The sequence below is a fragment of the Octopus sinensis genome, linkage group LG8 (genome assembly GCF_006345805.1).
Source record: "Octopus sinensis linkage group LG8, ASM634580v1, whole genome shotgun sequence".
In the NCBI taxonomy this organism is placed as follows: Eukaryota; Metazoa; Mollusca; class Cephalopoda; order Octopoda; family Octopodidae; genus Octopus; species Octopus sinensis.
The window spans coordinates 6,536,602-6,561,409 of NC_043004.1; the positions used below are offsets into that span (position 1 = coordinate 6,536,602).

The 24,808-nt window shown below is 37.7% G+C and overlaps 1 protein-coding gene and 1 long non-coding RNA gene across 4 annotated transcripts in view; one reads left to right on the forward strand and one right to left on the reverse strand.

The window, feature by feature from the left end:
• Nucleotides 1–24,808, reverse strand: part of LOC115214992 (M-phase inducer phosphatase 1-A-like) — a 38,997-nt gene that overhangs the window by 13,144 nt on the left and 1,045 nt on the right. Inside the window, exons 1-11 of one of the 3 annotated variants that reach the window (XM_036505242.1) lie at nucleotides 20,518–20,573; nucleotides 20,323–20,381; nucleotides 19,877–19,928; nucleotides 15,554–15,578; nucleotides 9,384–9,524; nucleotides 7,944–8,075; nucleotides 7,675–7,776; nucleotides 7,447–7,560; nucleotides 3,714–3,848; nucleotides 1,726–1,830; nucleotides 1,557–1,619 (exon numbers count right to left, since the gene is read on the reverse strand). In XM_036505242.1, coding sequence (XP_036361135.1) covers nucleotides 1,557–1,619; nucleotides 1,726–1,830; nucleotides 3,714–3,848; nucleotides 7,447–7,560; nucleotides 7,675–7,776; nucleotides 7,944–8,075; nucleotides 9,384–9,524; nucleotides 15,554–15,578; nucleotides 19,877–19,928; nucleotides 20,323–20,381; nucleotides 20,518–20,558 — 969 coding nt within the window. In that variant the 5' untranslated portion in view covers nucleotides 20,559–20,573. Of the gene's footprint in view, nucleotides 1–1,556; nucleotides 1,620–1,725; nucleotides 1,831–3,713; nucleotides 3,849–7,446; nucleotides 7,561–7,674; nucleotides 7,777–7,943; nucleotides 8,076–9,383; nucleotides 9,525–15,553; nucleotides 15,579–19,876; nucleotides 19,929–20,322; nucleotides 20,382–20,517; nucleotides 20,574–24,808 lie in introns of those variants that run through there. The other 2 variants (XM_029784100.2, XM_029784102.2) reach the window with 2 other exon arrangements.
• On the forward strand, nucleotides 6,873–9,369 carry LOC118764486. Its single transcript, XR_005000292.1, has 3 exons — nucleotides 6,873–6,892; nucleotides 7,173–7,177; nucleotides 9,189–9,369. It is a non-coding gene; the product is annotated as an uncharacterized LOC118764486 (long non-coding RNA).

The following is a 24,808-nucleotide window of genomic DNA, read 5'->3' on the forward strand; positions in this document are numbered from 1 at the left end:
GGAGGGGAAACCCAGCAGCCACCTACTCCCTCCACAACACTAATCTCAAAAAGTCTTCGTGTGAACATGACCTGGGTGTTATTGTCAACAGTGATTTGCGTTGGACAATTGTCAAGAAGGCTGAGGGTGTCTTGGCATCACCCACCAAATCCTTTGTGAGTCGCTCTCCGACTATGTATCTGCGGCTTTATATAGCTATGGTAAGACCTCACCTGAAATTTGCATCACCGGTCTGGAACCCCTATCTTGCCCAGGATATCAATCGTCTGGAAGCCGTTCAGCAACGTGCAACCAAAACCCTCCATCAGGCATTTGCCATATTCTGAACGCCTTACGTCCCTGGGCATGGACACATTGAAACTCTGACGTCTGGCAGCTGACTTGGCAGACACCCATAAAATTATCAACCATCTTACAAACAATAACTCTGAGCACCTTTTCAAACTCCACCCATCTAACACCCGTGGACATATTTACAAAGTCAGAAAACAGCACAGCTCCCATGACTTTAGGAAACATTTTTTCACGCTGAGAGTTGCTGAAGCATGGAACAAACTGCCGGCATCAGTTGTTAGATGTCGGAGCACTGCATCCTTCGAAACTTCCATGCTTTCTGAGATTCGCCAACACTACACCTGATTTTCTCCCCTCCATACACATACAATGTTCGCTTTCCAGACATTTGTACATTACTGCATATATTTTATACGCACTTTCTGACAAGTTGTGGTGCACCTGAGCACTGTATACAATAATTTCATTATTATTATTATATATATATATATATATATACACACACACACAGCTGTAGAAACCATGTCAAAGCAGACAGCAGTGATTGATGCAGTTTTCTGATCTGCCAGTTCCAGTCGAACCACATGCCAGCAAGGGAAACTGACATTAAGTGACGAGATGATGACATATACACATACAATGAGCTTCCTTCAGAATTCATCTACCAAATACATTCACAAGGCTCTGGTTTATCTGGGGTTATTGTAGGAGACACCTGCCCCAGTTGCCATGCAGTTAAAAAGCAAATTTCTTACCACACAGCCACACCTGTGCTTATAGCCATACCTGTGCCTATATTGATTTTAATATTGATTTCAAATTTTGGCACAAGGCCAGAAATCTTGGGGGCAGAGGTAAGTTGATTACATCAACCCTAGTATTTAACTGGTACCTATTTTATGTGGCACCAGCACCAATGCTATTATGTGACACTGGCATGGGTGCCTTTTGCATGGCACCAGCAGAGGAGCTTCACATCAAGGATCCTAAAATCATGAAAGGTAAACTCAACCTCAGCAGAATTTAAACTCAGAACAAAAGAGACAGACGAAATGCTAAGCAATTTACCCACCATGCTAACAACTCTACAGGCTTGCTGCTTTATAAATTTTTAATATTAAAACATGTAAACTAGCTCTGTAATATTTGAGTTCTTTTAATCTTTAGTGAGACAATATTACCTATCAAATCAACACCTCCCGCACTTAAACCCAACATCAGACACTGAATACAACAAAATAAGGAATTTTTTTTTTACGTACAGTTTGAGGAGTAACTGACTTCAGATATCCATGTTTTCCGGTTATTGTTGGTAAGCAGTATGTCTGAAGAGGAAAAAAAAATTAAGGGGTTGGAAAATTTAGTCTAACAACAAAGACTTTCTCTGAACAAAATTCAACAAGAAGTGTATACAACAACTTAATCATTTACCTTTGATGCATCTCCAATTAAAGATGGATTATGTGATATTCTCTGAACAGCTGCCTTGATCTGCGCCTCTGTCTCTGAGTGAGAACGTTTTAAAATTGGGGATACCTATAAGCAAAAATCAGAAGATTACTTTCACTTGGTCACAGAAATACCACTCATGTATTACCATCATGTTCTATCCCATGAATTTTCTGTTTTATTTCTACAATAATTATTCAGTTTCAGGTATTTTAAATACTAGATTAGTTGGCTCCATTATCAAACTAGGAACAGACATAGCTGTGTGGTTATGAAGCTTGCCTTGCAACCAGTGTCTTGTGAGTGGATTTGGAAGGAAACTATGTGGAAGCCCATTGTGTGTGTGTGTGTGCATGCGTGCATAAATATACACACACACATATATACGAGAGGATGCTGATAAGTTCTTGACTTTTGGTAAAAGAAAACACAGAAGAATCAGTTGATTATGATTGTATTCAACACATCCCCCTCTCAGATTCACACTTATTGCAGCAGTTCTTCAGTTTTCCTAAGCCCTGTAAAAGAACTCAGACCCAATCAGGCCTTCCACAATATCTTTAAAACAAGGAACTTTTCAGCACCTCATGTGTGTATATGTGTATACCGTGTATACTTGTGTAAAAGTCAAACTTTTTCAACCATTCTTTAAGGTCAAATTTATGGGGTCAACTATTACACGGATACCACTTTTGAGAGGCTGAAATTCAAGCTAGAATCTGAAGTATCTATTTCATTATTACCCACAAGGGACTAAACACAGAGGGGACAAACAAGGACAGACACATGGATTAAGTCGATTACATTGACCCCAGTGCGTAACTGGTACTTAATTTATCGACCCCGAAAGGATGAAAGGCAAAGTCGACCTCGGTGGAATTTGAACTCAGAACATAACGGCAGACGAAATACCGCAAAGCATTTTGCCCGGCGTGCTTACGTTTTTGCCAGCTCATCGCCTTTCTGAATCTGAAGTACATATCAGTAGCAGAAGCCCAACTGATCTCTAAGCGAATAAAAACACAATGAATTACAGTAATATTACCAACTAGCTGACCCTGTGACGTCAAAAGTGACAGCTGATTGTAGTATCTTATATATAAAAATGGTACAGAAAGGTGAAAAAAACGAAACAGTGCTTCAACTGTGTTGAGTGTGTGCATATGTATACATTTATATGTTCGAGTAGCACAGTCTGTGGCAAACTCAGCTTTCTATACTTTGTCACATTGTTTGTTAGTTTGCTTGCAGTTATCAGTAAATATCCATAATGTGGTGTAGAGTTGTTAATCTGGAGCTGGGATTCCCAAAATGTGTTCTAGTTCCTTGAAAGTTATCAAGGTTTCCACGTTTTTAAAATAATGTCAAAGGATTCCGTGGCAAAAAAAGTTTGGGAAACATTGATCTAGCAATCAACTAAATGTATTTATTTCTTTATTGCCCACAAGGGGTTAAACATAGAGGGGACAAACAAGGACAGACAAAGGAATTAAGTCGATTAGATCAACCCCAGTGCATAACTGGTACTTAATTTATCGACCCCCGAGCCTTCTTACTGGAAGGGCAATTTTATAGCTTTACAAATATTTCATTATGTAAACTTCATTGTTGCATTTTTAATTCATGACCAATGCAGAAATTATATTGTGTGGTGAAATAAAATTCCACCAATTGTTCAGGAGTGTTGGGCATTCATTATATACAACTAGAACACAACCACTTGTATCTCACATCTTTCATTTTTTGACCATCACAACTTAAGTACCCCTTATGGCAATTATATCACACCAGCTAATTTCATCAAAATTCATGCAATAGTTACATTTTCATACAGATATAATTGCATTTCTTTAAAATTTTTAGTTTCTAAAATGACTAGGAATGTATGTTGAGAAAACACTACAAGACTTTTGTAAGAGTTAAAACTATATCAAATTCTTACAAGTTATTAAAGAATTTTAAAATTTTACCTTTCCATTTGTTGGTCTTCGCCGTTTTTGATAGACAGGTGTATTTTCATCTTTTATTCGATCACGCTTGTTTATGGAACGCCTTCTGATGTCGAAGGATTGTGTGCGGAATATGGATTTTGCAACACGCATAGTCTAATAAATGAGAAGAAACAGTAACAGATTAATGTACGGAAACTTACAGATGAGAAGTAATTCAACATCCAATGATTCAGTGAATAGAACTTACAGTGCACCTGTATGAAGGTCGAAATGACAGCACAATTTACAGAGACCTGAGACAGAGCAACACAAAATTAGAAAAATTTCAGTTAAATTACAAGTGAAATTCTATTCTTATGGCTGTGTAGTTAAGAAGCTCACTTTGCAACCACAGCATTTTGAGTTCAGTCCCAATGTACATCACCATGGGTAAGTATCTTCTAGTCCCAGGTCAACCAATGCCTTGCCGGTGAATTTGGTAGATGGAAACTAGAAGCCCATTACAAGTGTGCGTGTGTGTCTCCTCTACCCATTTGATAACCGGTATTGGTTTGCTTATGTCCCCATAACAATTTGGTAAAAGACACTGATAGAATAAGTACCAGACTTAAAAACAAAAACGAAGTTCAGGAGTGGATTTATTCAGTCAAAACCCTTTAAGGCAGTGCCTTAGCAGATCTGCAGTTCAAAGACTGAAAGAAGTAAAAGGTCTACGACAAGGAAATTGGAGATTGAACAGTTGCAAAATCAAATGCAATAATTTTTAAATGCTCGACATTTAGTTTGTAAGCCTGTGCTTTCATCAAGTCTTTCTCGACAAAATAAATTGTAATTAAACTACCACAAACTCATAGTAAAAGGACGAATCTTTTCAGCAGTGATTTCAAGTAAGGCAAGTAACAAACTGATATTTACAATAACTTGTAAAAGAAAAATTTTCACTGACTGAATATTCATTACCTGGCCCATATTTTCCAGCAAAAAAGTTGAATTTTACAATCAAAGAAGGTATATTGACTTTTATTCTAAGATAAGTTTGGGGGACCAAAATTTCCATATGAAATGCAGCAGGATTGGGAAAGATAATGACAAGCTTTGAATGTTTACATGGTATGCATGTAGAGATCTAGCTTGACCCTGCCTAAGATTTGAAACCAAATCCACCTGCTTATTGCTTCTCAAAATGAGCGAGAAATCCTCTCCACACCAGATGATTGATGAAGAAACACTCGACGCCCTAGGGCCTGTGCTGTCATGGAAAGGTCAGTCCTTTAATTAAGGTTTGACCTACATAACTGACCATAGTCTATATAACAGAATTTCTCATCTCTTCTTCTTATGTGTCAGCTATGACCAAGGAGCAACACGCTCTTTTGCATCAGCCATGACCAAGAGCAGCACTTTCCTCGGCCACAAGAATGACAATGCCACCTCTATCCTTTCTAGTCAGCACCATGCATTCCTTTCTCTTTCACTCTCTATTGACAGACAACCTTTTTCTACACTATCAACTACTAACCAGCGAGCCATCCTTGTTGTTACTATCACTAGAATTGCTACAGCCTCTTTACCTGTCGGGCAAACAAATAAACATAGGTAAATAATATTTCGTCCTTCTTGGTGTTGATTCTTTGATGTTTACTAGTACACTGACATGAGAACCTTGAAGCATTACATTTATATGCTACATTCAGTTGTGGGCTACATCATATCAACCTGATAAGGGACAGCCCGCTACGTGAATTCAACTTGAATGCCAGAAAATATGGTGTTTTTTCAAATGGGAGGAGCCTTAATTTAGAGATTACCAATATATTTTTTTATCCAAATTTCATGGATCTAACCCTTTAGCAATTAAACCAACCGTGTTGAGCCCAAATAGTCTACCTATGCTACCAGATCTGACTTCTCACATTTACCTAACAAAGTCATTCTAAAAACAAACAATGACGTCTTTGAAATCTCAAAGCTACGAGATAATGCATGATTAATTCAAAGCAAGATGGATAAATAAGTATTATGTTTGACAGAATAATCTAAATGTTAAAGGGCAGAAAGCAAACTGTGCATGTTTTCTTTCAATAGTGCAGGCAATATGAAGCAATGAAGAACAATTTCCAATGCCAACTTTTAAACTATAATAAAATATATCATTTGTAATGTTTTATCTAAACCTGTAGAGCCTCGGTAGTCAAGTCTAACCATGCATCTGTATACATATGTACAGGCCTGGGAAAGCTTTTTTTGAGGAAGATCAGTGTTTGTCAATGCATGCAAGCCTCTCCTCTCCATGTCACTGATGTTCATCCAAAGTAAAAGCTGCAGACTCGAACTGATGCAGCCTGGTTCCAGTGTAGTCACAAGCCTTGCTGTCGGAAGGCTTCTCACCTGACACTCCAACAGGTATTAATTCATTGCTCTGGATTTATCTTTCATCTTGTACTTGATTCAGTTGCTGAACCGTGACCATGCTACAGCACCACAAGTGATCTACTCTATTGATCTCTTTTGCAGAACCCCTAAATCATGGGTACATGTAGAAATCCACACTGATTGTCTAGCAGTGAGGGACAAAGACACAGAGTGACACTTATTGAGTCTGAAAAGATGAAGAGCAAAGTTGACCTTGGTGGGATTGGAACTCACAACAAAGAGATTCAGGACAAATATCGTGGTGTTCTGTCGAACACTAAAGACCGACAGTTTGTCACTTCCTCATTTAAAATTCGTTTTCCATGTTGGCATGGGTTGGACAGTTTGACAGAAACCAACAGGTCCAAGAAATATGTCGAGCTCCAATGTCTGATTTGGCATGGTTTCTATGGCTGGATGTCCTTCCTAACACTAACCACTTTACAGAATGGTGGGGGGGCTTTTTATATGGCACCAGCAACAGTGAGGTCACCAATTAATTCACAAAGCAAAAGCTTTTCAACTGAGAGGTATGTTGTATTAAGGGAGCTGGCTTTATGCGAGGTGATGTGCAGTTAAAGTACATTAAAGGGACAGAAATGGGCATCTTGCAGTAAAGGAGATGCCTAAAACTCATACAAAAAGAACTGTCTTAGAATAAATGTTTTTTAGCACTTAAACACGCTGCACGCAGCCAAAATATTCCAACTATTATGTTCAACCCAGCCAAATCCAGCATCTCGCACCTTCTGTACAAATGTCATACTAAAAATAAGCAATAAGACGTAGGAGTGGCTGTGTGGTAAGTAGCTTGCTTACAAACCACATGGTTCTGGGTTCAGTCCCACTGTGTGGCACCTTGGGCAAGTGTCTTCTACTATAACCTTGGCCCGACCAAAGCCTTGTGAGTGGATTTGGTAGACGGAAACTGGCAGAAGCCCGTCATGTGTGTGTGTATATATGTTTGTTTGTGTGTCTGTGTTTGTCCCCCCAACATCGCTTGACAACCGATGGTGGTATATTTAAGTCTCCACAACTTAGCGGTTCAGCAAAAGAGACCGATAGAATAAGTACTAGGTATCCAAAGTATAAGTCCTGGGGGTCGATGTGCTCTACTAAAGGTGGTGCTCCAGTATGGCCACAGTCAAATGACTGAAACAAGTAAAAGAGTAAAGAGTAATCACATCACTGAAATCTCAAAGCTATCTGATAATTCACGATTAGTATGAAGCATTGTATTTGACAGAGTCATCTGAATGCTAAAGGATTAATTTTTAAAACACTTAAATATAAGCCAAGATGTATCAAAACAAAACGAAATAAAACCAGTTTTACTTACAGTTGGTGTGTCTAAGGAACTTCCATATGTGTAGCTGTTTGTGTTTTCAGCATTCTCCAGAGCTTGTGAAGATAATGGTGCTTCAATGAGGCTTTTGATGCTGTCTGATACCGTCTATAAAGCAAAACAATTACGGTACAAGAGTTTTGCAGAAGACAGAAGAAAATATAAATGAATTAAATACCACCACAGAGCTAACCATAATTTAAACATGGATATAAGCATTACCTCTGCTGCTGTGTCCATTGTTTCCAAATGATCAGAGAAACCATCATCTCTTTCATTCTCTGGTTTTTTGGGGCTGTTATCTCGTTGCAAAAATTCAATATCCTGCAGGTAACAAATGGCACTTCACTATTAAACAGGTTGTGGAAAATTATCAACAATGACATAAAAAAAAAACGAAAAAACAAAACGACCTAGAAGCAAAATTTCTAAAGCAAAAAAAAATGAAAGCCTAATAATTCCAACAGGCAGAATGTTTAAGCCTCGCATACCTCTTTCTTTATTAAAGGAGCGGAGAGAGAGCGATGAAATTTTCGATTGATTTGGAAGTCCAAACTGTCCTCAAACATTTTCACTTTACGTGGTGGCATTCCCAAGGGTGGCACAAACTGAAACTGGTCCTCCTATCAATGGAAGGAAGGAGAGGGAGGTCAGACTAGTGCACACACACAGCCTTACAGTTAGTAGTGACAAGTATGTCAAGCTTGGAGTGTATTCCAACTGAACAACCAAGCTAACATTAAGCCCTCATAAACACTTGTTTATTTATTTATTTTTTTTTAAATAAAAACATTTGCAATATGCTTCAAATATAATTACCTATGTAAACCAAATATTCTATAGGAATTTCAACAGAATTCCATCCAGCTAAGTGAATAAATAAAAAATTTCAAATATAGAGTTAGTTCATCCTCAGCAACACTGAGAATATAGAATTTTCCAAACTTTGACAATTGATAAATTATAGCTAATTAAAATGTTCAAACCATATTTACATTTCAGGTTAACTTATGTCCTAAAATTAAAAAAATAAAAATTATATAAATATCAATGAAATTCTTACATTATGTCTGCATGTATACAGGGTGGGTGAAAAGTAAGTAGGCATTAAAAGTTGGTAATAAAATCCATATTCTTTTCACAAATTTATTGAAACGAAAGTAAATCTTCCTATTTTAACATACGCACTGGTGGCATCAACCAGTTTCCTCAAACGGCAATGAATGGAATTTACAAACCTTCTGAAGGACATTGTCAGGGATATCATCGAGAACCTCCTGAATCCATGTCTCCAAGTCCTCCAGTATGCATGTTTTTGTCTTGTACACCTCCTCTTTTGTGCTACCACACAGGTAAAAAAAAAAAAATCACATGGAGCAAAATCTGGACTTCTTGGAGTTCTGGACTCAGTCTTTGGGTTTTGGTTCCTGCACGTACTGGGGTTTCCATGGATGAAAATTAAATTCTTTACTCAACACCGTATGTATTGTCTTATTAGTCCACTCTCACGAGCTACTTGACGAGATGAATTTTGTGGGCTGCGATTAAACATTTTCTACACTGTTGCCATGTTCTCCACTGATCAGGATCACTTCTTGCATCGTTCACAGAACTTGTGGTCATCAGCTTTGTATGACAACTGTCTCTGGACATAGTGTTTCATGCTTACCTTTCCATGGATGCCACCATCTCTGAACCAAAACAGAATTCCACACTTCAAAGTGACTGGCCATCAGGAAAATAAGAAATCCCCATTAGTGTTGTCTGTTTAAAAAATTGTTTTCGTCATGACCTCAGTGATACTAAACATTCTATAAGCAATTTCTAATGCCTAGTTACTTTCCAACCACCCTGTAGACATCATATCAAACAAGAGAAAATAAATAAAAGAAACATTTAACAATATAATTCCAAGAGTTTTAATTACTCACCCTTTCTTTTTCATAACCCAAGCCACTGTCTCTTGAATTGCTATCATCTTGTTCAGTCTCCAAAGAACTACCCGCGTATTCAAGGTTTTTCACATCAAATAGTGGAGGTGTTTCACTATTTGTAAGAGAACTCTGTTTTAACTAAAGAAATAAAAATCTAACAGTTAATTTTTGACAACAAAATTAGCCAATTTACAAAATACATATAAATGTGACTGGAAAGAACATGTGGTAAATATGTCTTTCCGTAAAGTTGGGTTCCCAAGGCCTAGACCAATGATTCTCAACCATTTTTGCCTATGGATCCCACTGATTCCCATTTTACTCTGCTGGACCTCCATGTGACAAAAAAAATCCTATTATACTGGCACTCGTGCCCAAGGCACGTAAAAGCACCCACTACACTCTCGGAGTAGTTGGCATTAGGAAGAGCATCCAGCTGTAGAAACTCTGCCAGATCAGACTAGAGCCTGGTGCAACCATCTGGTTCACCAGTCCTCAGTCAAATCTCCCAACCCATGGAAAGCGCACGTTAAACGATGATGATAATGATTGGCTATATGCTGTACTTGAGAAGATCTGTCAAGCCAAGTGAAATTGTAGTCATGGCTGATGATGGTGTCACATAACCAGCACCGTGCTGGTTGCATGTAAGGAGCACCTTTTGAGCATTGAGCATCACGGAGGCAATGACCAAGACCTTTGGCATGATATTGTGCTTGAGAAGAAGACCCATCAAGCCAAGCAAAATCGCAGTCATGGCAGGTGCTGGTGTCACACAAATGACATGTAAAAGTACACATTACACTCTCAGAGTGGTTGGCGTTAGGAAAGACAAATCAGACTAGAGTCAGGTGTAGCTTTCCAGTTTACCAGCCCTGGTCAAACTGTCCAATCCATGCTAACATGGACAACGGACATTAAATGATGATTTTTATTATCAAATCTTAGGAATTGCATATAAAAAATTGAATACTTTGTGTATTATAGAAGTATAATCAATTTATTGCTCCTACACCAATCTTATATGGACCCTCAAGGGTCATGTGGATCCCAGTTGAGAACCACTGGCCTTCAAAGTCTCAGATTATTTATAATTACAGCACCCACTACACTCTCAGAGTGGTTGGCATTAGGAAGGGCATCCAGCTGTAGAAAACACTGCCAGATCAGATTGGAGCTTACTGCACCCTCCAGGCTACCCAGACCCCCCCCCCAATCAAACCGTCCAACCCATGCCAGCATGGAAAACGGACGTTAAATGATGATGATGATGATGATTGGAACCTCACTTTACACATTTAATTCATTGCTGAAACTATTTTTTTCCCCTTAAGAAATTCAAAACAAAGCACAGTGAATTCCAGCAGGGATGTGCACTGAGTGAAAGTTAGACAACAACTGCTCTCCTGCTGATAATCTCAGTTTATTACCAACCATTGTTGCTGACATTGGAGAGTGGTTAGTGACAGGAAAGCTATCCAGCTATAGAAACCATGCCAAAGCTGATACTGGAGCTCGATGCAGCTCCGCTGCTTGCTGGATCCCATCAAACTGTCCAATCCATGTCAGCTTGGAAACATTAAATGGCCAAAAACTGATCAAATTTTCAAGGGTTTCTTTCAACATAAGTTTCGTAATGAATTTACTTTCAATGCTCAGACATGAGTGCTTTTAGCAACATCAGAAGACAAAGAAAATTAGACATAAAAAATTTACACACATATCAACAAGGGGAGGAGTTTTTAGTTCTATGTTTAATTTATAACAATGAACAACTAAATCTCCAAATCATTCTCAGCCAACATTTTTACATCTGCATGTTTATGTTGGAATGGGTTACATGATTACTGAGGCAATATCCTGTGGTCAGATGCTCTGCCTATTATCAACCATTACTTTCCTAGTAAGGTTTTCTTCTAATCTATTAGTCTTCATACATGACAAAAACTAAAAGCAATCATTATCATCATTTGATGTCCATTATTCTATGCTTGCATGAGTCTGAGATAATCTGTTGAGGTAGCTTTTTCTATGACCAGATACCCTTCCTGTTGCCAGCCACCACACGTTTCCTTGGAAAGTAATATTTCCAGTCACCATGTTTACCGCAGAAGATTGGAAATAACATAGCTTGAATGATGATGAGACATTTACTACCATCACATGATATCAGGACAAGGATACATAAAGACACAGACACATATACATATACTATGGGCTTCTTTCAGTTTCTATCAATCAAATCCACTCACAAAGCTTTGATCAGTTCAGGGTTATAGTAAAAGACATTTTCCCAAGCTGATGGGCAGTGGGACTGAACCAGAGATCACGTGATTGGGAAGTAAACATCTTAACCATACACCTATGGGACGTTTACAAGACAATATGGTTACTACTTTCGCTTACACAGTGACAGACCTAGCGAGACACACACACACACAATAAATCTCCATACAGTTTGTTGCCTCCTTAATTTCACATTCAATGTATTGGTCAGTGTGAGGCTAATGTAGAAGCCACTTGTCTGTGTAGTGGAATGTAATCCAAAGCCACATGACTGGAGTGAACTTTGACTGCACTGCACAACCTTCTTTGGGCCACTTTAAAGTGTGTGTGTGTAGGGGGGGGGAGAAGATCCACTAAATCCGGGCTGACTATGACTACAGAGCTCAGATATTAAAAACAATAAATTGAAAACAGTGTTCCAAAAGCACTAAGAACCTATGGAACAACATTTCCAACTATTTGTAAAGATACAATAGATACACTGAAAAATGCAAAAGAAAAAAATTTTATTTTTAACAAAGCACAGGAGTGGCTGTATGGTAAGAAGTTTGCTTCCAGCGGCGAGCTGGCAGAAACGTTAGCACGCCGGGCGAAATGCTTAGCGGTATTTTGTCTGCGTTACGTTGTGAGTTCAAATTCCGCCGAGGTCGACTTTGCCTTTCATCCTTTCGGGGTCGATAAATTAAGTACCAGTTACGCACTGGGGTCGATGTAATCGACTTAATACCTATGTCTGTCCTTGTTTGTCCCCTTGTAGGTAATAAAGAAATAGGTAAGAAGTTTGCTTCCCAATTACATAGTTCCAGGTTCAGACCCACTGCATGGCACCTTGGGCAAATGTCTTCTATAGATTTGGGCCAACCAAAGCCTTGTGAGTGGATTTGGTAGACAGAAACTGAAAGAAGCCCGTTGAGTATGTGTGTATGTATATATATATATATATATATATATATATGTTATTTGTGTATGTGCCCTCACCATCACTTGATAACTGATGTTGGTGTGTTTATGTCCCTGTTACTTAGCGGTTCGGCAAAAAGAATCCAACAGAATAAGCACTAGGCTTACAAAGAATAAGTCTTGGGGTTGATTTGTTCAACTAAAGGCTGTGCTCCAGCATGGGCTCAGTCAAATGACTGAAACAAGTAAAAGAATAACTGTCTACATTATAGCAACTTGTAAAACCTAATGAACCTGGCTACTTTTGGTTTAAGAAGTCGTCTACTGTAAATGTTTATCAATCATTTTAGTACAACCATTGAATACAATTTCTTTCAAAATCTAATTCAATCTAGTCAAATACAAGTTCAATCAAGTTTAATCATTCACTATAAACCAAGACTTACAGGTTTTATTATAGCAATAACATTTTGAACTTGAGTCTTGCTTTTAAGGGATAACAGATTCACACAGACAAATATGTACTGAATAGAAATACAAATTTACATTACTACACTCATGTGTATCTGCCTCGATAAACTCACCCATACTCATTCTAAATTCATTCAAAAACGAAAACCCTCTCACTGTAAACCTACTACCCACATCATCATTTAACATTACTTTTTCCATGCTGGCATGGGTTGGACAGTTTGACAAGAACCAACAAGCCAGAGAGCTGCAGTAAGCTCCAGTGTCTCCTTTGGCATGGTTTCTACTGCTTACAGCTAGATTCTCTTTAAAATGTCAACCATTTTACAGAGTGTACTGGGTGCTTTTTTTCCCATGGCATCAGCACTAGTGAAGTCCCTAAGTACCCATACGACAATACTCCTCAACTGAGTGGAACATGTACTTATTGAAAGATGTGAAAGTAGGAGAGAGACAGGAACAGGTGTCTTGCTGAAGAGGGGAATATATGGCTTGCCCATCTGCAAAGGGAGAGGGGAAATGGTGATGGCATATTCTCAAAGTACAAAGTGAATACTAGAGAGAGAATAGGGACAGAAGGAGCTATAGGGGATGCTGAAAAGTCCCAGCTTTAAGGGTATTGTGAAAGGCCTGTTTGGAGGCTCAACCTTCCGAATTCTTTTACAGGGCTTAGGAAAACTGAAGGATTGCTGCAATAAGTGTGTGAAGCTGAGGGGGGAAATATGTTCAATAAAATCATAATTAACTAATCCTTCTGTATTTTCTTTATCTAAAGTGAGGAACTTTTCAGCACCCCCTCATACATTCCTTCTAACCTGTCAACATTGTACCTTTGATGAACCCACTTCTTAAAGCCTAACCCACAGAGAAAAGTGTCCACTTACATTTTCCTCATCACAAATCCTCTATAATTGAAATCAAATAGTCGCTACACTAGTCTCATTCATTTACCCCCACTTTTCACAAGTAACACACTCAGTAGCACAGTCTCCCTCATCTCAAACCAACAAAGAATTATCAAAGACATTTCAAACCAAGACCTTCCAATGCACTGCCACTCACTACTTTTCCTTGAAATGCCAAATATCAGAAGTAAAAACTCTGGACAATTTTGTTTGTTCTCCAATATCCATGAACTTCATTCCAATCTCAATCCCACTTGTCACTTCTAAGAACTCAAAGATACACACCACACATCTTTTCCCTTTCCAATACACAAATCTCTCAAACTCTGGCTCCAGCTCATCTCAGCTGTCCAGGTCAAACTTTGTTCTAACTTCATTCCAAAAGGAAAAGTTTGTGCTTACAAAGACCACAATCTCCTTTCTCCCTTACATATCAGCAATAATGACTCCCAGTTATTCTGGATCAAAATTTCTCTCCCTCATACATCAGCACTATCTGTCACTCTATGAATCGACAATCTCTCTTCAATCATAATTCCTTTTGCTTTGAACGTACATTTAACTTCCCTCTTCTCCCAAGTCGCTATTCTTGGTGACTTCAACATTCATCACCAGCTATTTATTGCTCTCCCTTACTTACCTCATACTGAGGCTGAAGCCAAGTCTTTTGCAATCCTCCAGCTCCGGCCTCAACAGGTCTCATCCCTTACACACATCCCACTCAAATATCCAAACACCCTTGATCTCTTTCTCACCTCCAAATCTAATATATACCAAGCCATAACCGTTTCCACATCTATTAGGTCATCTGACCACTACCCCACAGCAACTTCCAAACCACCCAGTCTAATCAAAGCATTATGAATGAATCTGGTAGATGGAAACTGAAAAAAGAAAAAAAAAACCCATCACACTCTAATCATAGGCAATACTGTTAGAGGCTTCAAAATTGCTTCAGTTGTTGAATCTCACTATTATTGAGCGATCTCTCCAGGTTAAAGACTATCCTTAACATCACTAGGGCAAGGTCTCAATGACTAACCCACCTCTTTAGGTCTATAAATGACTTAATCTTCCAACAATTGATATTTCCTGAAGCTCAGATGAAGGCCATAATAGAATATTGCCCTCACAACTGAGACGGTCCTGTTACTGCTGCAAACACAGACTGCATCCAGAAAAGGGACATCTAACTGACCAACATAAAGTTGTTCACACATGCATTCCAACCTCTGGTCCACAGGTATGTTATCTCATCTCAGGCTTTTCAGCTATAATGATTTTAGCTCCTCAGTGCTGACTGGGCTCATGTGCTCTCTTCTACTCAGGCATTCCTGACCCATTTGTCTCCCCTCCCACTACTCTTGCCCCACACCCAGCCTCTCCTTCACAGAACTGAGCCTCTAGAACTCCCTTGGTTATATCTTTTTTGAAGACATTCATCATCATCATCATCGTTTAACGTCCGTTTTCCATGCTAGCGAGAACAATTAATGCCATCAATTTCAACAGAATGTGAAGGATCCAAGCGATGCCATTTGTCAAACAAAATAAAAAGCAAAGAAAAAAAAATTACTGTTTCGGAATTTACTAATTATTACTTACAAAGGAAGGATTCTGTGGTTTGATTCTGAAATCAAAAATAAAATATGCTGTTATTTAAAGGAGTGAATACAAGACAAAATTCTGACATAGCTTCAGTATTACTTCTTAAAGTTATAGTAGCCTAATAGAATCAACAATCAACTATGTCTGGATCCTAGCTGCTGTGACTTTTTATTGCTCCTTCAAAAAAACTATGATTTATACTGAATGAATGTATCACAATCTCATATTTTGAAAAAAAATGAAATATAAAAATTGCAAAAATAATGCTTTGAAAAACTGATTACACTAATTGGGATCAGAAAAACCTAACTGGAATACTTCATAATGAATATCAGTCATAAAATGGACAACTTTTTGTAAATATTAGCATATATGGTTGTTTTGAATTTTAAAAAACTAGCAGCATGGCTGTGTGGTTAAGAAGCTTATTTTGCAACCAAATAGCTGTGGGTTCTGGCCCACTGTGCATTACCTTGGGCAAGTATCCTCTACTATAAGGCCAACCAACACCTCTGAGTGAATATGATAGGCAGAAATTGTGTGGAAGCACATCATGCATGTATGTGTGTGTGTATATATATGTCTTTGTAACTTTGCAGTTTTGTGGGGAAAGAGACCAATAAAATAAGTACCAGACTTAAGTACTGTGGTCAATTCAATTTGACCAAAACCCTTCAGCAAGAGTACAAGAATGGAAACGAGACATTTTCTAACTTTCAAATGAAACTTGTAGGAAATCAAAATGACATTTTGATATTCAATTAAAGTTTATAAACAAGAAATAGAATGCTTTATAGAAAGCTTAACCCTTTAGCATTTAATCCAGCCCTATTAGGCCAAAGTGGAGGTGCGTGGCTTAGTGGTTAGGGTGTCAGCATCATGATTGTAAGATTGTGGTTTCGATTCCTGGACCAGGTGATGCGTTGTGTTCTGGAGCAAAACACTTCATTTCACATTGCTCCAGTCCACTCAGCTGGCAAAAATGAGTAACGCTGCGATGAACTGGCATCCTGCCCAGCTCGGGAACACATACGCCATAGAAACCGGACCCATGAGCATGGCTAGACTTTAAAAAGGGCACATTTATTTTTTTATTAGGCCAAAAATATTCTACCGGCTTTATATTAAAACAGGCCAGATCAGGCCTCTTGCACCTACCCTACAATGTCACAAAAATAATCACATCACTGAAACTTTGAAGCTACAAGATAATGTATGTTTAATTCAATAGAATGTGAATAACTAAGCAATACATTTGAGAGAATAATCTGAATGCTAAAGGGTTAAGCCATTAAATATTACTTGGTGAGGAAAAGTGGATATTATTTAATGTCCATTTTTCCATGCCGGCATGGGTCAGATAGAATCTGATTAAGCAGATTTTCTATGACTGGATGCCCTTCCAGTTTCCAAGCAAGGCAATATTCCCATGGCCAGGTAAGTTTTCCATAGAAGACGGAAAATGAACAGCATCACCTGAATGATGGCAATACTTGATTATAACCATCACAGGACATTAAGACAAAGGTATACTCAAACATAAACAGGCGTCATTCAGTTTCCTCTGCCAAACCCATTTACAAGCCTTTGGTTTGCCCAGGGACATAAAAAAACACTCGCCCAATGTGTTGCACAGCAGGATACAAGGACCATCATCATCATTTAACATCTTCCATGTTAGCATGTGTCGGATGGTTTAACAGGAGCTGTGTCTGTTTTGGCATGGATTTTATGGCTGGATGCCCTTCCTAATGCCAACCATAGATATTAAATGATAATTTGAACCCTCTACTTTTCCCCGCCTGCATGTGTCAGATAAAATTCACTGTGACACATTTTCTAAAGTCGGATGTTCTTTTTGTCATGGATTATCACTCGACACCAAGCAAGGTAACATTTTCCCTTAGTCTGGATGAGTTTTTACAAATGTTACAAACAAACAACACTTCTTGTATGACAAGGACACACACACACAAATAATAGGCTTCTCTTCAGTTTCCATGTACTAAATTCACTCACAAGACTTGCTTGTCCAGGGGTATATTAGAAAACATTTGTCTCCCACCCCCACTCCTGTGTTGCATCATCATCATCACTTAACGTCCGTTTTCCATGCTAGCATGGATTGGACAATTTTGACTGAGGGCTGGCAAGCCAGATGGCTGCACCAGGCTCCAGTCTTGATCTGGCACAGTTTCTACAGCTGGATGCCCTTCCTAACGCCAACCACTCCGAGAGTGTAGTGGGTGCTTTTTACGTGCCACCTGCATGGGGGCCAGTCAGGCGGTACTGGCAATGACCTCGCTCGAATCTTTTTACACGTGCCAGTGAAGCGACGTTGGTAACAATCACGCTCAAATGGTGCCCTTTTACGTGCCACATGTATGGAAGCCAGTTGGCTGCTCTGGCAATGATCACAACGATCACGTTCGGATGGTGTTCTTGGCACCCTACTAGCACAGGCGTAAGTGCCAGTAAGGCCACTGGAATTAAACCCCAAGCTATGTGGTTGTGAAGCAAACTTCTAAACAACAGTCATACCTGCATCTACATACAGACATTTACAAGGAAAAGGCTGACCGCTATTTTGAGGCCTTGTAAGACTGATGAAGCTGACAGACAGCTAAACTTTTAAAGTCCCCATCACCTTTTTTTTTTTGGTAAAAATAGATTCAATACTCTGTATAAATGTGTTGAGGGATCCTTTAGTTAATGCTTTAGTTTCCATGTATAACCAGACAGAGCACACAGTCATTTGACTGCAGCCATGCTGGAGCACCACCTTTAGTCGAAGAAATCAACCCTAGGACTTATTCTTTGTAAGCCTAGTACTTATTCTATGGATCTCTTTTGCCAAACCATTAAGTTACGGGGATGGGGGGCAAGGATACAAAGACACACACATATAGAGAGAGAGAGAGCTTCTTTCTACCAAATCCACTCACAAGGCTTTAGTTGGCCTGAGGGTATACCAGACACTGGCCCAGGGTGCCATGCAGTGGGACTGAACCCAGAACCATGTAGTTGGGAAGCAAGCTTCTTACCACACAGCCACGCCTAATTATATATATATATACACACACATATATATACATATACACACACACACACACATATATATATATATATATATAGCAATCACCATTTAATGCTCGTTTTCCATGCTACTACAAGTTGGTCAGAATGGAGCTGGTGAATTAGAAGACTGTGCCAGACTGCTCTGGCCTGGTTTCTATTGTTGGATTCCCTTCCTAATGCCAATCACTTTACAGAGTGTACTGGGCATTTTTTATGTGGCACCAGCACCAGAGATCAAGTAACTTGCAAGACAAGGCTCCTCTCAAATGAGTGAGGAACAGTGTGATTACATGTTAGAAATATATTTTGATTTAAAAACTCGTCTTGGTTTGTGTAAACTCAAAATTAAAATATAATTAAATGTAAGAAATTTCGAATAAAAAATCTGTAAGATCAATTTAGTGATTTGATATAAAGAAAAAATTAGACATAGGAATTTTTCCTCATGTCCTTTGTTTAAATAGCAATGGTATAAATGTTTTATTGTATGAGAAGGGGGGAGTGAAGAAAAGAAAATATATTAATAAGCTTGTCTACTCCCCTAAGGAATCTTTTCTTTAGAAAAAAGAAAATAGCCACCAGCTGGTTGAGGACACTATTCTAATCTTGCAAAGCATCTCTCTCTCTCTACCCATGTCCACAGCATTTGGCTATAGCAAGCAATTCGATTGGTTGCTCTAACAATAGGCTAGTTTCTAAAGTGCATGCCCTGTGAAGCCTTTGTCCTCTGCCTCCACTACTTACATGATTATAGTAAAGAAGTAAAGAACAGCTGAGATAATGTGAATAGAATCAGCTGTCTCCTAGAAAAACTAAGGGAGGGGACTAAGTAACAACACTAATTTAATAAACAACACATAGGTTATAAATATTGGGTTCCACTTTGAACAAAACCATTTCCGTTACTAAAATTCATGAAAACATTTACTAAAACGAAAAAATTACTGTTAAAGAATTTAATACAAGTTTTTTATTAAAATTATACAATTTTTCATTCATATATAATTATTATACTATTAAACAGTTTGTACAAATAAACTACATGCTATAGAGTTCAACAAAAAAGCAGGGGTTAATACAATATTGTTAATTCATTATTGAAAAAAAAAAAAAAAAAATATATATATATATATATATATATATATATATATATATATATATATATATGGCAATTATATAATGTAAAAATACCTAGATATGAAAATATAAAATCGTTTCTCATGGGAGGGCAATCAAACTCACCTATATTCCTCGGAAGGTGAATAGAACGGAGTCGGAGAGTCTTTAAAACAACCTGAGAAATACAATTATAAGGAAAGAAAAATTAAATTCTTAAAGCTAATTTAAAATGAAATAAATCGTGAAGAAAACAAATGAATTTCCCCTAGTGTAGTTAAACCACACTAAGATATCTAATACATTATAAACATCAATCATATAGACTCATGCAAGCAGATGAAGCCAATACCATACAAACTACTTAGAATATCTTTCTTATAACAAAGAAACTCTAGAATATATTGTCATAAAAGACACTTTTATTAAATCGATAACGCTGAAAAAAAAATTTTTATCATTGATCACAAAAATTTGAAAATGATATTTGCAATGTAAGTTCGCAATTCAAAAACTGAATTCTTGATACCTGTCCCACTTTAAAATCTTGAAGAAATTAACATTAAAATTACCTGATAATATTGGCCCACTGTCCACGGTATTTAGCGATAAACGTCTTTTGGGAGTTGACCTGCAAACATATATTAAACCATATTCACTCTGTAAATAAATAATCAGTTCGAAAAAGTCAGAATATTTATTTATTTTGATCTAAATCGTTAGCGCGCCGGACAAAATGTTTAGTGGCATTTCTTCTGGCTCCTTACGTTCTGAGTTCAAATACCGCCCAGGTTAACTTTAACCGCATCCTTTCGGAGCCGATAAAATAGGTAACAGTTGAGCACTGGGGTCGATGTAATCGACTAACCTCTTCCCCATACAACTGGCTTGCCTTGTATCGAAATGTAAAGGTATTGACCTTTTCAAACATATACTCCAACAATTAAATCCACCTTAACAGAACAGTAAACTACCGAAGCGTTTTGTGAGGTTACAGCCATCGGTTACCTCTCGATATCAGATTTGAAAATCGGGATAAAATTTCAAGTATTGCTCGGTGACAACGCATAACCGGATACAAACTCCCATTGCTTAAAGGGCGTCATAACCGTTTCGGCAAGATCGTTCTTTCAATTTAAATTACATATGCTAGGAAAATAATTTTACTGGCAATTTACTAAGTTCCTACAGTGTTGTTTCAGTAAAAAGAAATTTTAAAAACTGCCTTCAAAGTACCACGATTCATAAAATAGGAAAAGCGTATTTTTTTAACCATAATTTTTTTTTTAAATACTCTCCAAAGTTTTCGGGCTTTTCCCCCCTTTATTTCTTTTTCTTCTTTTACAATTTTACCTCCTCCACTTTCATAACCTTTTCTTTCCCATAAAAGTATGGGACTTCGAAGGACAGACAGCCATTCCAAAAATCTACCATTCATACTAACAGCTATAACTTAATCAAAATCAGGAGATATAAAGAACCAGTTTAATTGTCCAATAAGATTTCAAAAACAGAATGACTCTTGTTAACAGCATCTCTTAAAAGGACAATGACCCCGAAAGAAACGCATAAAGACTGACGTTACTCAATGCAAGTGTCTCTTGAATAAAACTTTAAAATCTGAAAGAATTTTCTTTTGTTCAGTTGTCTGTGGTCATGCTGGAGCATCGCTTTAAAGGGTTTTTAGTCGAAGAAATCGACCCTAGAGCCTATTCCTAGGCTCTAGTCATAAGTACTAGAGCCTAGTACTTATTCTATCGGTCGCTTTTGCCAAACCGTTAAGTTACGGGGATCTATTCAATAGATCCAGTTACGGGGGCACACACACACACACACCAGCGATTGTCAAGCGATAACAGGGGGACAGAAACACAGAACACGTTTTTTTTTTTAAATTCTCTATTTATTGCCTCTTCTTTCTTTCTGCCGAAGAGCGTAAGCTGGAAACGTAAGACTTGCCATTTTTTCCCGAGTGTTAAAAACTAATACGCATGCGTTGCTACAAATGAAGGAATGCTACACACATGTATATACATACACACACACACACGGCGGGCTTCTTTCAGTTTCCGTCTACCAAATCCATTCGCGAGGCCTTGGTCAGCCACGCAATGGGAACTGAACCCGGAACAATGTGATTGGGCAGCAACCTTCTTACCACACAGCTACAATGTCTTCCAGTCCTTCAAATGAAGGACTTAACTGGCATTTAAGCTTTTATGAGCAAAAAATTTAATAAAAAATACACCTTTGAACAAATTTTAAGGAATTTCAATAAATGTTAAACCAATAATGTGGAGCAACCAGAAAGTTCATAGTTTTAAGTTGAAAATAGCGAAGTTTGCCTTCAACGAAATAGTCAAACCGATAACAATTTCATCCCCCACCACCTACATTCTGAATTTCTAAAATTCAAAACATATAAATCTGAAGAAACTACAAAAAAGGTTCCCCGATGGTGGGGGTAATACATTCGAAAACATAAGTGCGAAGGTTTGGTTGTTATTTCTAGGAGGACCAACAGCCACATATAGGTTCCCTCGCAAGGATCGTATTTGGAATGCGGTGAACAGGGTGCGGTAATGGCGAGTTTTCAATTGCAGTACTTAGCGAATGTTTAATCTTTTACTTGTTTCAGTTAGTTATCTTTTACTGCAATCATACTGAAACACCTTGAAGGGTTTAAAGTCAAATAAATCAACCCTGTACTTATACTATCGCTCCCTTTTTGACAAACAGCTAAGTTACGAGGTGCGTAATAAGAGGTGGGGGGGAACAAACATACAGTCGCTGCCCCAGGATAATATTTACACAAAGTGCCGCGCAGTGAAACTGAACCCGATACCTCGTAGCTGTAAAACCAGTTTCATAACTACATAGCCATGCCTGCGCCTGTTAAATCACTCAGCTTCATTGTTCGACATTTTAATATTTCTAGTGCAAAAGGCGGTGGAGCTGATTGAATCGTGAGCACGCCAGATAAAATTGCTTAGCGGCTTCTCCAACATCAGGTTCTGGTTCAAATTCTACTGAGAGTCGATGAAATAAGTACCAATTGAGCACAGGAGTTGATATACTCCTCTTTCCCTCTCCCTCAAAATTTCAGGCTTTGTGCCTAGACTAGAAAGGTTTATTTCTAGTCCAATTACTTTTCATTAGATATGAACTTACATTCCACAACTCATTTTACATGTATTGCTCTTTATTGTTTGAATTTCAAAACAGATTACAATACTAGCTTTTTAAGATATATATAGGTCATGACCATGGCAAGTTCTGTTCAGAAAGATTCCTGCACGACGAAGTTGATGACAATAAAAAAAGTGTTCATTTTGAAAAACGTGAAATAAGAGCACAATGCGTGATTTTTTTAAACAGTAACATCAAATAAATGGTAATGTTAAAATAGATTTATAAGTATAATGTCCTGAAATGAGCCATTGGATGACCAAGGTGATCAATTTGAGTAGCAAGTTTTCCAACGGGAGACAAATTGTCATAAGGCTGAGAGACCACTGGAAGAGAGGATATCTTAAACAATTACACCTATACAGCTGCTAATTTACCATTCTCTTATCATTTATCTTGGAAATTGTGGTTAAAATAATTGCTCATTCAATGCAATGTTCTTTAGGGACAAAGTTTCAAATCAAGAGATTCTAGTTCAAATATTAATTGGTGAGCAATTTCAAATTTGAGCCGGAGGAGTTACTCCATTGCTCAGATATCAATTGAAACTTTACAGCAACTTTTACCAATTTACGAACGTAGTCGACGTTTATGGCGCGAATTAGTTATTCAAACAGGTGACATAATTACAAGTGCATGTAAATAGAGGACAAAACTGGATATGTACAATTCGTCATCAGTTAAGAGCCGACTTGTTCAGTAGCATATATACTCACAAGTCATGGTCCTGCATGAGAACACGACTTCATTTACTGACGGATGCTGAACAAAAAGGAAAATGACAGTAAAATATAAAAAAAGTTTAAGACTGAAAGTTAGTCATGACTGGTTATGAACCCTAACGGATTTTTCTTTCTTTAAATCTTACAAGTAAGCTTTGCAATATAAAAAAAAATATTTCCTCCCAAATTCGTCGTTTTTGAAGAACGGGTTTATCAAAATATTTTGTTTCCAAGCTGAGAAACAAAGAAAGCAATGATTAAGCCGGTTATATGAATCAGTACATAGTAATAGATGGGATATTTTTTTTAAAAAAGTAGTTTCAGCAAAAAAATAACTAGGAATTTTTTTAAATTTAGCGAATTACTTTTGACTAAAGAAATTCAATTTTTTAATGAATTTTCATTTGGCAATAAGTCAAGAATAATAATACAGAACACGAGACCAGAGAATTTTTAAAGCCCTGCTCAAAACTAGATCTTGAAAAAAATATTGCATCACTTAATGTAATCAACTTAGTTATGAAATATACCAATTGTATTTCGTTAGAAAGGGTTTTTATATTGCAAAATAGATAACTTCAGAGTAATTAGATTTGAAATCAATATACATAATAAATTCCGATATTTAGAAAGTACTAAACTTAAAAACTAAGGACAAAAAAAGAGAAGGCTGGATTTTCTTATTTAATATTTTATTGGGTGATTATTATGTGGCCAAGAAAGTAAAGCGCTCCGGTTAACTCAATGTATTTCAACATCTATGTTCCTCTCCAAATCCTGCCGAGATCGACTTTTTTTAATTTTATTTTTAAGCGTCGATAAAGTAGAATCGATCCAACTGACTTGAACCATTTAGTGAACTAATCAATTTTCAAACTTTGATAAGCTACATATAGGGCAGGCGGAGATGGGGGGGGGGAGACAATTTCAAATTTGAAACCCTGACATTGTTTGTCGGTATTCCGAAAACAAACCACTGGTGAGAGGACAGTAAAGCAACACTTTCCTGGAGAAATGGAAAGAGAGAGAACGAGAGAGAGAGAGAGAGTAAAGCAACCCCCTTTATATCCAAGACTTAGGCCAGAACTAATTGAAACGTGATCAGTGTCAGTAGCGAGAGAGAGAGAGTGAGAGGAATTCACACCGA